Source organism: Sinocyclocheilus rhinocerous, unplaced genomic scaffold, assembly GCF_001515625.1.
Source record: "Sinocyclocheilus rhinocerous isolate Xijiao unplaced genomic scaffold, SAMN03320098_v1.1 scaffold2264, whole genome shotgun sequence".
In the NCBI taxonomy this organism is placed as follows: domain Eukaryota; kingdom Metazoa; phylum Chordata; class Actinopteri; order Cypriniformes; family Cyprinidae; genus Sinocyclocheilus; species Sinocyclocheilus rhinocerous.
Genome location: NW_015665058.1, coordinates 18,910 through 32,832, shown reverse-complemented (window position 1 = coordinate 32,832; position 13,923 = coordinate 18,910). Strand labels below are relative to the sequence as shown.

Here is a 13,923-nt window from a genome sequence, read left to right as displayed (position 1 = left end):
AAAAAAAAAAAAAAAAGAGACAACATGGTTCCAGAACCAACTCTCGCTATATAAATTAGTTCACCACGTCGTGGAAGAAACATTATTCTCTTTCATGCTCATTCTGTTGTCAGTAACTCCGCCTGCACTTCCGCTGCTGATTTCTAGTAAACGTAGGCTACAGTACTGTAAATCTGCGTGCGTGTTAGGTTCTCTTTCGCTTTGACCTGTTCACATACAAGGAAACAAACGACATACGGTATACGCGCTCTCAAAGCGCAAACATACAGTAAGAACAAACTGTCTGTGAAGTTTATACGGCGGATCCTGCTCTTTTAAAGAAGAAGGATGACCGTTTTATCCTGTCTGTCTGTGGTCTTATTGTTTTATATCGTCTGCGTCAGAACAGGTAAGTTTTATTCGTAATGGCTTTACACGAATGAAAGTACCTCAGTAATAAAAAAAAGAAAAGAAAAAAAAACTTGTAGGCTACTAGTTCATATTCTTTATCACTGCTTTGTTATAAAACTTTAGTCGTGGTCTTAAGCAGTGTGTTAGGGGGAAAACATGTCTGTGTCTGACAGTAAATGTTCTGAACTTCCTGTTTCTGTATTACTGGATGATTCAGACAAAAACATTCACGTCAACAGAGATTCAGACACATTTCTGGGCTAACTATAACAACTATACTACACTATAGGCTTATAGGCGCAACATTTTAATGAATTGTATTATTTGTGTTTTTAATTTGTATTTAGTTAAGATCCAGTTTAGGAAATATAGTTTTGATTTGTTTAACATTTGTTGGTCGCTGCACAATTCCCTTGGTTGTGGTAGTGTGTATTTTAGTAAACCTTTGTGGCAGCCGTTTAATTAAATATCTATATGTTTGTGTGTTTGAGTGTTGTCAGAGAAGGTCCCAGCCCCTGAGAATGTGAGAGTGATTTCTCTGAACATGGGACTAGTTTTGGAATGGGATCCACCACAAAGCACCACGACGAATACACTCTTCAATTACACTGCTGAAATGAAGTAAGTTACTGGTCAAGAGGCAGGTCAAGGGTGATAAGTGCACTAAAGAAGGTTTTAACAAATGTAGGTTGGCATAAGCAGCAGCAGCTTGACAATAATTATATACTAAAACCTGTTTTAAATCCCAGGATGTCTTGTCAGGTCTTAAAAAAGAGACCTTTCTTTGAAAAGAGACAAAAGTCAAATTTTAATCATTAAGGAAAACAGTGTACAAAGGATTTAGAAGCAGTCTGTGTGTGAAGCTGTGCTGATCTCTATTCATTTTTGTTATGTTAATTGTTTTTTCATTTTCTCCCTGTAGAGGATGGGATAAGTATGGGCCAGTATGTCTAAGCAGCTCATCACTGAGCTGTGATTTCACTAACAGCGTTTCCATTTTCGGAACTTACCAACTTCGTGTTCGGGCAGAACTGCATGGAGAGATTTCTGATTGGGTGGAAACTAAAGCATTAGCGGTGGATTTAATAAGTGAGTCACTTAATTTATCTTCTTATATATTTATGCTTATTTTGACTTTGTTGCCAGTAGAGAAAGTTGTAAGTCATTCCACAGAATCTTGGTTGGGTCATTCTAGAACACAGTTAGAATGTTCTAGTGGCCCTAGAGGTAAATGAATTATCATTGGTACAGTGCATTCAAGAAAATTTTCAGGGGTCAGTTGTATTAAAAAAAAAACACTGTAAAGGGAAAATTTACCCAGAAAAAAAAACAAAATACAAAACCTCATTTAACTCACCCTCAAGTTGATCTAAACCTGTATGAATTTCTTCTGTTCAACACAGAAGAAATTTTTTTTAAGAATGTGGTTAACCAAAGAGTTTCTGATCCTCACTGACTTCCATAGTATTTTTTTCCCATACTATGAAAGTCATTGGGGACCAGCAAGTGTTTGGTTGCTGGTTATCTATACAGCTGTAATACAATATTTGAGTTATGGAAATTATTTAAGCAAGGTCATAGAGCATACTAAAATTCAAGCACATTGTCTGGTTTTTTTTGGTATTTTTTGAGAGGCATAGAAACACGCAGTAACTTTATAGCCGTACTCTTGTAATAAAGTCGTCAAGGCTGGTTTATATTAGTCAAATTAGTCAAATACAGCATGGTATCATCTGCATATAATGAAATTACATGCTGAGACTGAAGGAATGTGAAGCCACAAATAGCATCATATGAATGAATTGCAATAGCTAAAGGCTCTATCGCTAGAGCAAATAAAAGGGGAGACAGTGGGCAACCCTGTCTTGTGCCTCGCTGCAAGGAAATGTGAGCCGAGATCTCAGTGTTGGTCTGAATGACTGCTGTTGGGTGGTTATAAAGCATCTTAACCATATTGAGAAATTTAGGACAAAAATTATTTTTAAATCTTTGTAATCTTTTGAAGGACTGAGATCAGATATGGCCATTCAACTCGGTCAAAGGCCTTTTTGGCGTCTAAAGAAACATCAATAACAAGGATGTCCACATGCGAGGCAGAAAAAAATGCATTCAGAAATCTCTGAACATTATCAACAAGAGATCTATTCTGAATAAATCCTGTCTGATCAATGTGTACCAATTGTGAAATTACTTTTTCCAATCTTAAAGCAATAATTTTCGCAAATATCTTATAATCTGAATTAAGCAGTGAGATCAGTCTATAGGAGCTGCACAGACAGGAGTCTTTACTAGGCTTGTCAGAGGGTTATCATAGCTTGTTCAAGTGTTTCTGGTAAACATTGAGTCTCTATAGAGTGAGTATACATATATCCTCAATCAATTTATAATTTATTTAGGTAAAAAAGCTTTAAAAAAAAAATCTATGGAAAAGCCATCTATACCAGCTAGAGATGAAACAGCCTCTTGTAATTCAACCTCAGCAACCTCAGTATTTGTTTTGTTTTAGCTAGTTGTTAAGTGAGAATATTATGTTTAAGTCATTATTTGTTCATGCATAGATGAATGTAAAAAATGAAAAGGTGTATGTGTTTCTAACCAAACTGTAGGTGAACATGCTGACCGTTCATAATATTGGCACACTGGCTTTTTAATATTTCCATTTGCACTGTTTTTCATGCACCTTCAAATGCATCAACGCCACTTTGTTAATTTTTAAAGTTGAAAATTGCCACTGGGAATGATGCATCAAGTGTTCAGGTGTCCTAGCCGTGACACAGCTCTGGGCTTCTCGTCCTGTTTGCTAACCGCCTTTACTATACTGGAATCAAGAAATGTAAACCAAACTGTACCGAGGACAATAAAATACATTCTTTTAGAAGAAGATGGGGAGAAAATAAAAAGAAGGGGAGAAGACATGAGATAATGAAGTAATTTGCACAGTGGATGTTATGAAAAAAAGAAAAAAGAAAACATAGTTGTTCTTTCAATTAAATTTTATTTGTATAGTTCTTTTCACAATACTTTTTTTTCAAACTATGTCATACTTTTAATATTTATAATACATTATTTTGATCACAAAAAAATGCACCTCAGTATTCAGTCCTCAATTTAAGTCAAGTCAAGGCAAGTCAAGTCACCTTTATTTATTAGCGCGTTATACAATACAGATTGCGTCAAAGCAGTATACATATATACTGGGGGGAAGTCGTGGCCTAATGGTTAGAAATGGCTGCCCACTGCTCCGGGTGTGTGTTCACGGTGTGTGTGTGTGTTCACTGCTGTGTGTGTGCACTTTGGATGGGTTAAACGCAGAGCCATACTTGGCCACATGTCACGTCACTACATATATCCCAGTGGCAACAGTGTCAAACAGCAAAATAGTTTGTCAATAATGCTAGAAGACAATAACACCCAACTAAGCAAGCCAAAGTGGCAAGGAACCAGAAGACGACACCAGCATGGCGTGGTTTAATTCCAGCCTGCAACACAGGTGCAGAGGTCTTGTCTGGTTCCCGTGGTCTTGTGCTGACGGTCATCGAGGTGACGTGGTCTTCGCAAGGGATCTGTCTCTGCATCCATGACAACTGCATCTAGTTGACATGGGTTCCGCTGACATTCAGGGCTGTAGAGGTCGTCTCTAGGTGCTGATCCACCATCTGGTCTGGATAGGACTGGATCCATATGGCTACGGTGACCTCGGAATCAGAATGAAAGAGACTAATATTAGCGTAGATGCCATTTTTGCTTACGATGTAGCGAGTACATCGGGTGTTATGGGAAGTGTTCCCTGTTCCGGTTGACCTAATTAATGCAGCCTAACAATCCTTTAACAGATTTGAATTATAGAAATGTGAAAGTGTGTTATGTATAAGCCAGGTTGAATAGATAGGTCTTTAATCTACAGAAGATTTAATCTGACAGAGTGTGTCTGCCTCCCGAACAACTCTAGGTAGATTGTTCCAGAGTTTGGGCACTAGATAGGAAAAGGATCTGCCGCCCGCAGTTGATTTTGATATTTTAGGTATTTTCAAATGACCAGAGTTTTGGGATGGCAGCGGACGTGAAGGACTGTAATGCGATATGAGCTCACTAAAGTATTGAGGAGCTAAACCATTCAGGGTTTTATAAGTAATTAGCAAGATTTCAAAATGTACTCGTTGTTCAATAGGGAGCCAGTGCAGTGTTGTCAGAACCGGGGTAATGTGGTCATAGTTCCTGGTTCTAGTAAGAACTAGGGGTGTGCACGAATAGTCGAACATTCGAATATTCGGTCTGAAATTATTATTCGAATAATAAAAACACTATTCGAATTTTACTATGTGTTGATTTGCTGGCCGTAAATGCAGGGAATTTATGATAAATCCTAAGCAGTTATAACTAACAACAACTGATCAAATGAATTAGTGAAACTGATTTATCATAATATCACCACCACAATGAGAAATCACATGAAATCCAAACACAGTCGACTGAGGAAAGACAGCTGTCCATCACTGCATTCACGACTGCAGGTAAACGCAGCTGTACTCCGATTGAGCCGAGAAGAGAGCGCATTTTATAGCCAAATGATCTTGAGACAGGGGCGTAGATTACGCGGGGGACGCGTCCCCCCCCACTTTTAATTTCACGTAAATTCGTCCCCCGCACTTTTAGCGCGTTCTTATTGTTATCAGACTGAGGAACAAACTTTCACCCGAGCATGTGGATATTATTGTTTCTCTCAGAATTAATACGTGAAACAATGTAAACACAATAAATATAGGCCGACTCGAGTATATGTAGCCTACGTTCTGTACTGTAATTGGCACAGTCTGCTTGATTTTTCTGTTTGCTCTGCTTGATCTTGAATGCTTTTTTTATGTTTTTTTTTTTGTTTACACATGTTTTCAACCAAAATAAAACCTTGTGATATAACGTAACGTTGTTGTAGAACATTGTTGTGTAACGGCTAATCATAAGCTTGTTCAGAAATCGTGACAAAAACGTGATAATTAAAAATAACGTCTTTCTCATCAAACCTCATTTAAATAAACGAATATTCGTTTTTTTATGAGCCCAAATATTCGAATGCAAAATTTTGGGAAAATGCCCATCCCTAGTAAGAACTCTAGCTGCTGCATTTTGCAGCTGGAGTTTGTTTATTAAGCGCGCAGAGCAACCACCCAATAAAGCATTACAATAATCTAACCTTGAGGTCATGAACGCATGAATTAAAGTTTCTGCATTTGACATTGAGAGCATAGGTCATAATTTCTATATATTTTTAAGATGGAAATATGCGGCTTTATAAATGCTAGAAACATGGTTTTCAAGGAAAGATTGCTGTCAAAAAGCACACCTAGGTTCTTAACTGATGACGAGGAATTAACAGAGCAGCCATCAAGTGTTAGACAGTGTTTTAGGTTATTACATACAGAGGTTTTTGGTCCAATAATTAAATCCTCTGTTTTTTTCAGTAGGAAATTACTAGTCATCCAGTTTTTTATATCAACTATGCATTCTGTTCGTTTTGCGAATTGGTATGTTTCATCGGGCTGCAAAGAAATATAGAGTATCATCAGTGAAAGCTAACACCATGTTTTTTAATGATATCTCCCAAGGGTAACATGTAAAGTGTGAAAAACAACGGTCCTAGTACTGAGCCTTGTGGCACTCCATACTGTACTTGTGATCGATATGATATCTCTTCATTTACTGCTACGAATAGATGACGGTCAGATAAGTAAGATTTGAACCATGACAATGCAATTCCACTAATGCCAGCATAATTTTGTAGTCTACTCAAAAGAATGTTGTGGTGGAGCGCAGCCCTAAGATCCAGTAGTACTAATAGAGAAATGCAACCACGATCGGATGATAAGAGCAGTTCATTTGTAACTCTGATGAGAGCAGTCTCAGTACTATGATATGGTCTAAATCCTGACTGGAAATCCTCAGAGATACCATTTCTCTTTAAGAAGGAACATAGCTGAGACGATACTGCCTTTTCTAGTATTTTTGACAGAAAAGGGAGATTTGAGATCTAATAGCATCGATCTTGGAAGTAAAGAAGTTCATAAAGTCATTACTGCTGGGAAATGTCTGCATCTGTTGATGCTTTATTTTTCGTTAATTTATCCACTGTAACGAATAAATGCCTGGGGTTGTGTTTGTTCTCTTCTAAGAGAGATGAAAAACAAATAGATCTAGCAGTTTTTAGAGCTTTTCTATAAGTAGAAGTACTTTAAAAAAAAAATAATAATAATTAATAAAAAAAAAATGTATGCATAGAAAGAGACAGCAGCCAATAAATACCTGCTTCTGCTAATCAAATAACACCACAGCTCTAACAAAGATTAATCTGTATTTAACTTGTGCAGTGAGCACTATTATGTTATTTTACACTTAGTTATTACATTTTTGCACCTGAATACTACTGTTACTGACTTTATTTGTAATTGTGTTATGTTGTATTCATCAATGCTTGTAATTTGTGTAATTGTTCTTGTTTTATTACTAACTTTATTAGTTAAGCTAGTATTTTGTGCTGTGGTATAGAAGTACTTAAAGTAAGCTTTCACAAATGTATTTATTTTATTTTTTACTGATCCGAAAAATTATCCGATCCGTGACTCAAAACCCGTAATATGATCCAAACTGTGAGTTTTGTGATCCTTTGCACCACTAATAATATCAGAAGTACATATGGTGATAATTAAGTTATATTTTAGCAGTTTAAACAACAGAAAGTGATAGTAAGTGATAGATAAAGATTCCAACAGAAAAACAAAGCTACACAGAGCTACAATTGCAAAATACTCAGTAGCACAGCAGACAGGAACCCAATTTACATTAAATCCATCCATCACGTTTAAGTTCAGCAGATGAAGGGAGCTGTTTTGGTCCCTTAATGTTGTTTAGGGTGAAATGGTTACTAACAGAACACATAACAGAACTTAAGAAAACAATTACACAGTTAAGGGTAAAAACTTAAAGGGTTAGTTCACCCAAAAATGAAAATTAGCTCATAAATTACTCACCCTCAATGCATCCTAGGTGTATATGACTTTCTTCTTTCAGACGAATCCAGTCGGAGTTATCTAAAAAATTGTCTTTGATCTTTCAAGCTGTTTAATGCCAGTCATTATTGCATTGCTTCAGTCCAAAAAAAGTGAAATAAAAAGCGCCCATCCATAAAAAAAAAAGTGTCTCACACGGCTCCGGGGGATGATCAAAGTCCTCCTGTAGCGAATCGATGCGTTTTTGTAAGAAAAATAAACATATTCAAAACGTAATAATCACTTTAATGTAGCTTTAGCTTGCGCTCACTGTTGTACACTGGAAGCAGTTCCGGGCGGATGACGTATGGAGGTTGGCTTTGCGCATGCGCCGCTCAGAAGTGACGCACGCGGAAGCGCAGGGGAGAGATCAAAACAAAAAAAGGTCTCTTATTAGAAGTACAAAACGAGGATTTGTAAAGAAGGATGTCAGAGGATTTCGATATAAGCCAAGAGGAGACTGGTTTTCCTTTGCTAAAGTAAGGAAACTTTGCTTCCTTTGCCCCTGTTAACAAACGTTGGTTTTCACGAGACTCCCCGGCGCATGCGCAACGCCGACATCATACGTCATCAGCCCGGAACTGCTTCCGTGTACAACTGTGAGCGCAAGCTAGATTAAAGTGATTATTACGTTTTGAATATGGATATTTTTCTTACAAAAATGCATCGATTCGCTACTGGAGGCCTTTGTTCACCCCCCAGAGCCATGTGAGACACTTTTTTATGGATGTGCACTTTTTATTTCACTTCTGTTGAACTGAAGCAATGCAACACCCGCTGACTGGCATTAAACCGCTTGAAAGATCAAAGACAATTTTTTATATAACTCCGACTGGATTCGTCTGAAAGAAGAAAGTCATATACACCTAGGATGCATTGAGGGTGAGTAATTTATGGGCTAATTTTCATTTTTGGTCCAATAATTAAATCCTCTGTTTTTTGGTCCAATAATTAAATCCTCTGGTGGTGGGGGGGGTTTGGAGACTTTCTAAATGCGTTGTATAGCAAACATTGCATTTTATTAATAATCATAAAAGCATTTTGTATCAAGGGAATCCTGTTTTATTACATGTGTGCATGTGTTTTGTCTGCAGCTGAGATTAGCGCTCCTCATGTAGAACTGAGAAGCAGAAAAGGACAAACAGAAGTTGATATCACTGATCCTCCTATGAAAAAAAGGAATTTGAGGGATGTCTTCAGCTATATTTCCTACCTCATCCGTTTCTGGAAAAAAGGCGAAACAAAAAAGGTAATGAATGCATTAGTGTCTAATGTTTTTGGGCCTCAAAGCAAAACCACCCTTTGGGCCCCCACAACACACCATTCAGCCTGTACTCTACCACAAGAAAGCGATCTACCCCATTACCAGAATATTGCTAATTCAATTTTGTGTTCAACATTAATCACAGTTTTTTTCCTATTTACATTTGCATTTGGCATAAACTTGCCACTCACCAATTTTTTATTTAAAACAGAATTTCAAATATGTATAATTTTGGTGGAAATACCAGTTTCTATAGTAACTACATCACATCACATAGACATTCTAAGTCTATGGACTTTTGCCACAGTCTACATGTGGATCTATGCTTGGTAGATTTAACTCACTGTCTTTAACATCTACCAGTCATGTCACTTCACAGTAGTAAATAACAAAGTTCTATGGATTAAACGCATCTAAAAAATACCACAGGACACAGGGTGAGCTGCTGCAGGAAATATAATTTACATTTTATGGTTGGATGTTAAAACTTTAAAGGGACTATTGTAATGTAAATGTTTTGAATTGTATGGTGTCTTGAAGTCAAGGCAAGTCAAGTCACCTTTATTTGTATAGCGCTTTATACAATACTGGTTGTGTCAAAGCAACTTTACAGTGTCAAACAGGAAAATAGTTTGTCAATAATGCAAGAAGACAATAACAGAGTCATTTTCCAAGATAAATGATGATTCAGTGATGCCATCATCCAGTTCAGCTGTCTTCCAATACTGATCCACCATCTGATCTGGATACAGACTGGATCCGTATGGCTACGGTGGCCTTGGAATAAGAATAAAAGAGACTAATATTAGCGTAGATGCCATTTTTCTTACGATGTAGCGAGAACATTGGGTGTTATGGTAAGTGTTCCCAGTTCTGGTTAACCTAATTAATGCAGCCTAACAATCCTTTAACAGATTTGAATTATAGAAATGTGTTAGTGTGTTATGTGTAAGCCAGGTTAAAGAGATGGGTCTTTAATCTAGATTTAAACTGACAGAGTGTGTCTGCCTCCCGAGCAACGCTAGGTAGATTGTTCCAGAGTTTGGGCGCTAAATAGAAAAAGGATCTGCTGCCTGTCTTCTGGGAAACATGTAATTATCTTCTGTAGCTCTTGAGCAGTACTAAATGAAAAAGAGCCGTACAAAAAGACCAGTACTAAATGCACTAAAGAGCCTACCCTAGTAAAAAAAGTATTATATTAATAATATATTTATTTCATACTAAGTATAGTTCAAATCTATTAACAAATTTACTGACATATCGCTCAAGACTTACTGATATAAAAATAATAATTAAACTTATTTGGAGTACTACTTGTGCACAATGCACATTTCTTAATATAAAGCCTAAAATTTGTTTTAATGTCACTATTGATGAGAATTGTATGATCTTTGAATAATATTAGTCTTTTAAATGCAAGATATTTAAAGTGTACCTAAAGTATACTTATAGTCCCACTTCAGCACAATCAAATATACTTCAGTATATCTTTAGTTTAGATTCACTGCTCTTAAACTGTTTGATCACATTCTAGGGTTACTATTATGCATAAAAAACCCTTATACAACATTGATCAACGTATTTCAAAATTGTTACTTTTTTGTAACATATATCATCACATTTTTATATTAGTGCTACCAGTATTACAACATTAATATTCTAACTTATTTGTAACATTTGAACTTTATTAAAATTTAGTGCAATATTTTGTACTGCCATTAGGGACTGCCAGTGAATGGCTGTTGCATGCATAAAATGCAACCTTTAAATTATCAATATTATCTTTCAACGTTTAATTTAAATAATTTAAATTGTAGCCTACATAGTTTGTGCAATTACAATTTGTTTATTGTGAAATAACTCAAACATTTATGGGTTTTTTTTTCTGTCCTAATAAGCATTGTTCAGGGCTGCCATTCCCAAAAGCTTTAATGCTTTCTTATGATACTTTTGGGAAACGCAGCCCTGTTTGAATGCACTGTCAGCAGTGAGTGAATGCTCTCTGTGATTGATTGGTTCTGTCTTGCAACATTTCAGTTCAAGTGAAAATGTTCAGATGATTAGGAAATAGTTCTATCCTACACAAGTACTTGCGAACAAAGGTTATTCGTCCAATTCAATGCATATTGTACGCATTATTATTATTATTATTTTTGTTAAATAAACAAAACCACTAGTAAATAAAATGCACCTTAGTATCGATATTTTTTGTTTGAGTATCGATACTTTCGATACTTCGGATCGATACGCCCATCCCTACTCTTAATGCGTCATGTTGCCTTCATGTTCAATTGTTTCTCTTCTGATGATCATCTTTTCACATTTTTTAATAGCTGAGTATGAGTCCCTCAACTGTCCTCACACACTTGTTGGAAAAGATTCAAATATGCAGAAAATGCTGGAAAACCGTTTAAAAGTCCTCAGGACAAACAAGGGATTCGTATAACAACTATCAAAAAAAATAAAAAAGATCAGCAGGTAACACGACAGACAGTGTTTTGTCTGTGATTTGTGTGATTTTGATTTGTCCCAAATCATTTTTAACATAATGACTTCGCCCTAGGCTGGAGGGTTTTATATCAAGCATTTTTCAGCAAAAGATTTGATCTTCTGTGGCTTGAATGAAGACTATTTGCTTAATATAGAGAGGTATAATAATATACACTATACAGACAAAAGTATTCGGACACCTAACCATTACACCAACAGGGACTTTAATGACATTTTAAATACATAGACATTAACTTGGAGTTGGTCTCCGCTTTGCAGCTATGACAGCTTCCACTCTTCGGGCAAGGCTTTCCACAAGATTTTGGAGTGTTTCTGTGGGAATTTTTGCCCGTTCATCCAGTAGAGCATTTGTGAGGTCAGGCACTAATGATGGACAAGAAGGTTTGCCTCATAATCTCTTCCAGTTCATCCCAAAAGTGTTTGATGGGTTTGAGGTCAGGGCTCTGTGTGGGCCAGTCAAGTTCTTCCACACCAAACTCATTCAACCATGTCTTTATGGACCTTGATTTGCTGTACTGGGGCACAGTCATGCTGGAATAGAAAAGGGCCTTCCCCAAACTGTTCCCACAAATTTTGAAGCATAGCATTGTCCAGAATGTCTTGGTATGCTGAAGAATTAAGATTTCCAATCACTGGAAGTAGAAGGCCTAGCCCCGACCAAACTAGCACAATGCAGTCAGTAACGTTCTCCTGGCATCTGCCAAACCCAGATTTGCCCATCAGACTACCAAACATGATTTGTCACTCCACAGAAGATGTTTCCACTTCTTCAGAGTCCTGTGATGGTGTGCTTAAATCACTTGTGAGGATTGCTTGCAGCTGCTCGGCCATGGAAACCCTGTCTTTCCAATCTGAACACACATTTCTCCCTTCAATACCAAACTAAATACACAATGCATCTATTTTGCTTATATCAGTGACATCATCAGGTCATTTCCTGCTTAATGTGTCTTTGTTTTTATTCTCAACAGGAAGAACTAATAAGAGAGCAGAACAGAGTTGTGTTACCAAGACTGGAGCCTCTTGTAAACTACTGCATTGAAGTAGAAATTTTGTATTTGAACAAATCAAGTCAGTCCAGCAACATAACCTGTTTAATCAACACACCCAGCAGTAAGCAAACCAGTTTGTGTTTGTGCACTTGTACATGTTTATTTATTTATGTTTGTGGTGTTGTACACTTTTACTGAATGTTTTATTGTGATGATTTAACCTTAATTCTCTTAATCTCAACATTCTGTAATATTAAGTTTTATGTCTGCTCAGATGAAGTAGAGTCCTGGCTTATAGCAGTTGTGCTCCTGGTCAGTTTTCTGGTGGTGTTAGTCGCAGTTGTCCTGATCTTTCTGGCTGTGTGGTATGGCTACAGGGGATTCAGAATTATGTTCCCTGATGCTGACCTGCCAGAGGACCTAAAAAAGGTAGTGAAAGAATAAGAGAGGCAAAGAATAGTGAACTGTTTTCTGTTACTGACTTTCTCTCTGGCTGTTCTCTTAAAGTTTTTGTCACAACGGTCCCAGTCTTCAATACTTTCGGCCATGCAGGAGAGTGCACCGGTGAAGGAGCACTTTTGTGAGCTGAGGATATTGCACAAGGAGCCAAACAGCTCTCAGGACAGACCAATCGGGATTCAGACACATAAGAATGAGTGTTGTATAGGAGCCAATGTAAAACAGAACAATGAGGAGAAATCTGAAATGATCATCACCACAACAGAACAGAAACCCTTGCTTGCTGAAATGAGACTGTAGTAATACCATATCATAATCAATGATTATTGATCATTTTGCCAACTTAAACTATTCGGTGAAAACGGCAAAAATAAATAAATAAATAAAAACATGGACAAGCTATTAAAGTTAAACAAAGCTGACAATGTTTTTGTTTGTTTGTTTGATTTATTCCATCTTCATTTTGATTAACCAATATTGATTCTTTAATCCCAAGAATAAATTTTTTCATATATGCAGATTTTTTCAGTTGATGCATAAACAAAACTTCACTAAATATTATTTGTAGCAATCCTACCATCCAGTAATCGCAATAAGCTTTGTTACAAAGTCCCAGCTTTGAAATTCTGTCAACTATATAACAAAATTAAAATAATAAATGTCATATTGGCACGGTTTAATTTAGCCTCAGTTCGGCAGCATGGAGCACATGTGAACCGATCATCTCTTTCTCTTTACTAGCCTACTACCTGATGGTGTAATGTGAAGAAATGAGCTTGCTCTGTTGTCCTCTTGTTGTTTTGCTTACTCTAAAAATGATTTTTTAAAGTTTTAAATAAAAAAAAAACTATCTATCTATCTAAAACTAACTATGTTTAGTTCAGTGTGTTGCTTGCAGTTTCTTTGTAATTATTTGTGAAATTTAATAGCAATTTCTGAGTGAAAATTGTTTCAAGGTAAATCCTAAACCAAATTTTATTTTTTCAGTGCAGGTTTGTACATCCATGAAAGAAGTTCTTGCCTCTTCGATGGTTTTGCGGCCAATCTTGTACAAGGGTGGTTGACGGATCAGATGTGAAATGTTCAGTGCTATTGTGCCTTTTGAAATCTAAGAAGAGATAAATGGCAATTTAGAACATGGTCATTCATCATATTTTAAATGAAGCAAAGTGCATGTAACAAATATAAGGGGAGATAGGACAACTGTCTAATTTCTCCTTTTAATTCAAATCTAGAAGTGGTTCCATGTTTAAGTTTGATGGAGCAATTT

The 13,923-nt window shown here is 36.6% G+C and overlaps 1 protein-coding gene across 1 annotated transcript; it reads left to right on the top strand.

Annotated features, from left to right (window-relative positions):
* The first annotated feature begins 103 nt into the window (after positions 1 to 103).
* LOC107731102 (interleukin-10 receptor subunit beta-like) lies at positions 104 to 13,532 on the top strand. Its single transcript, XM_016542094.1, has 7 exons — positions 104 to 388; positions 882 to 1,011; positions 1,313 to 1,479; positions 8,522 to 8,676; positions 12,174 to 12,315; positions 12,469 to 12,623; positions 12,702 to 13,532. The coding sequence occupies exons 1-7, from the start codon at positions 328 to 330 to the stop codon at positions 12,951 to 12,953; spliced, it is 1,062 nt and encodes a 353-aa protein (XP_016397580.1). The 5' UTR covers positions 104 to 327; the 3' UTR covers positions 12,954 to 13,532.
* The last annotated feature ends 391 nt before the right edge of the window (positions 13,533 to 13,923 follow it).

Bases quoted from the DNA above. Each gene is read 5' to 3' on its own strand.
- LOC107731102 (XM_016542094.1), top strand. From the start codon at position 328: ATGACCGTTTTATCCTGTCTGTCTGTGGTCTTATTGTTTTATATCGTC. The intron at 1,480-8,521 runs GTGAGTCACTTA...TTTTGTCTGCAG, and splicing joins ATTAGCGGTGGATTTAATAA to CTGAGATTAGCGCTCCTCAT. The intron at 12,624-12,701 runs GTAGTGAAAGAA...GTTCTCTTAAAG, and splicing joins TGCCAGAGGACCTAAAAAAG to TTTTTGTCACAACGGTCCCA.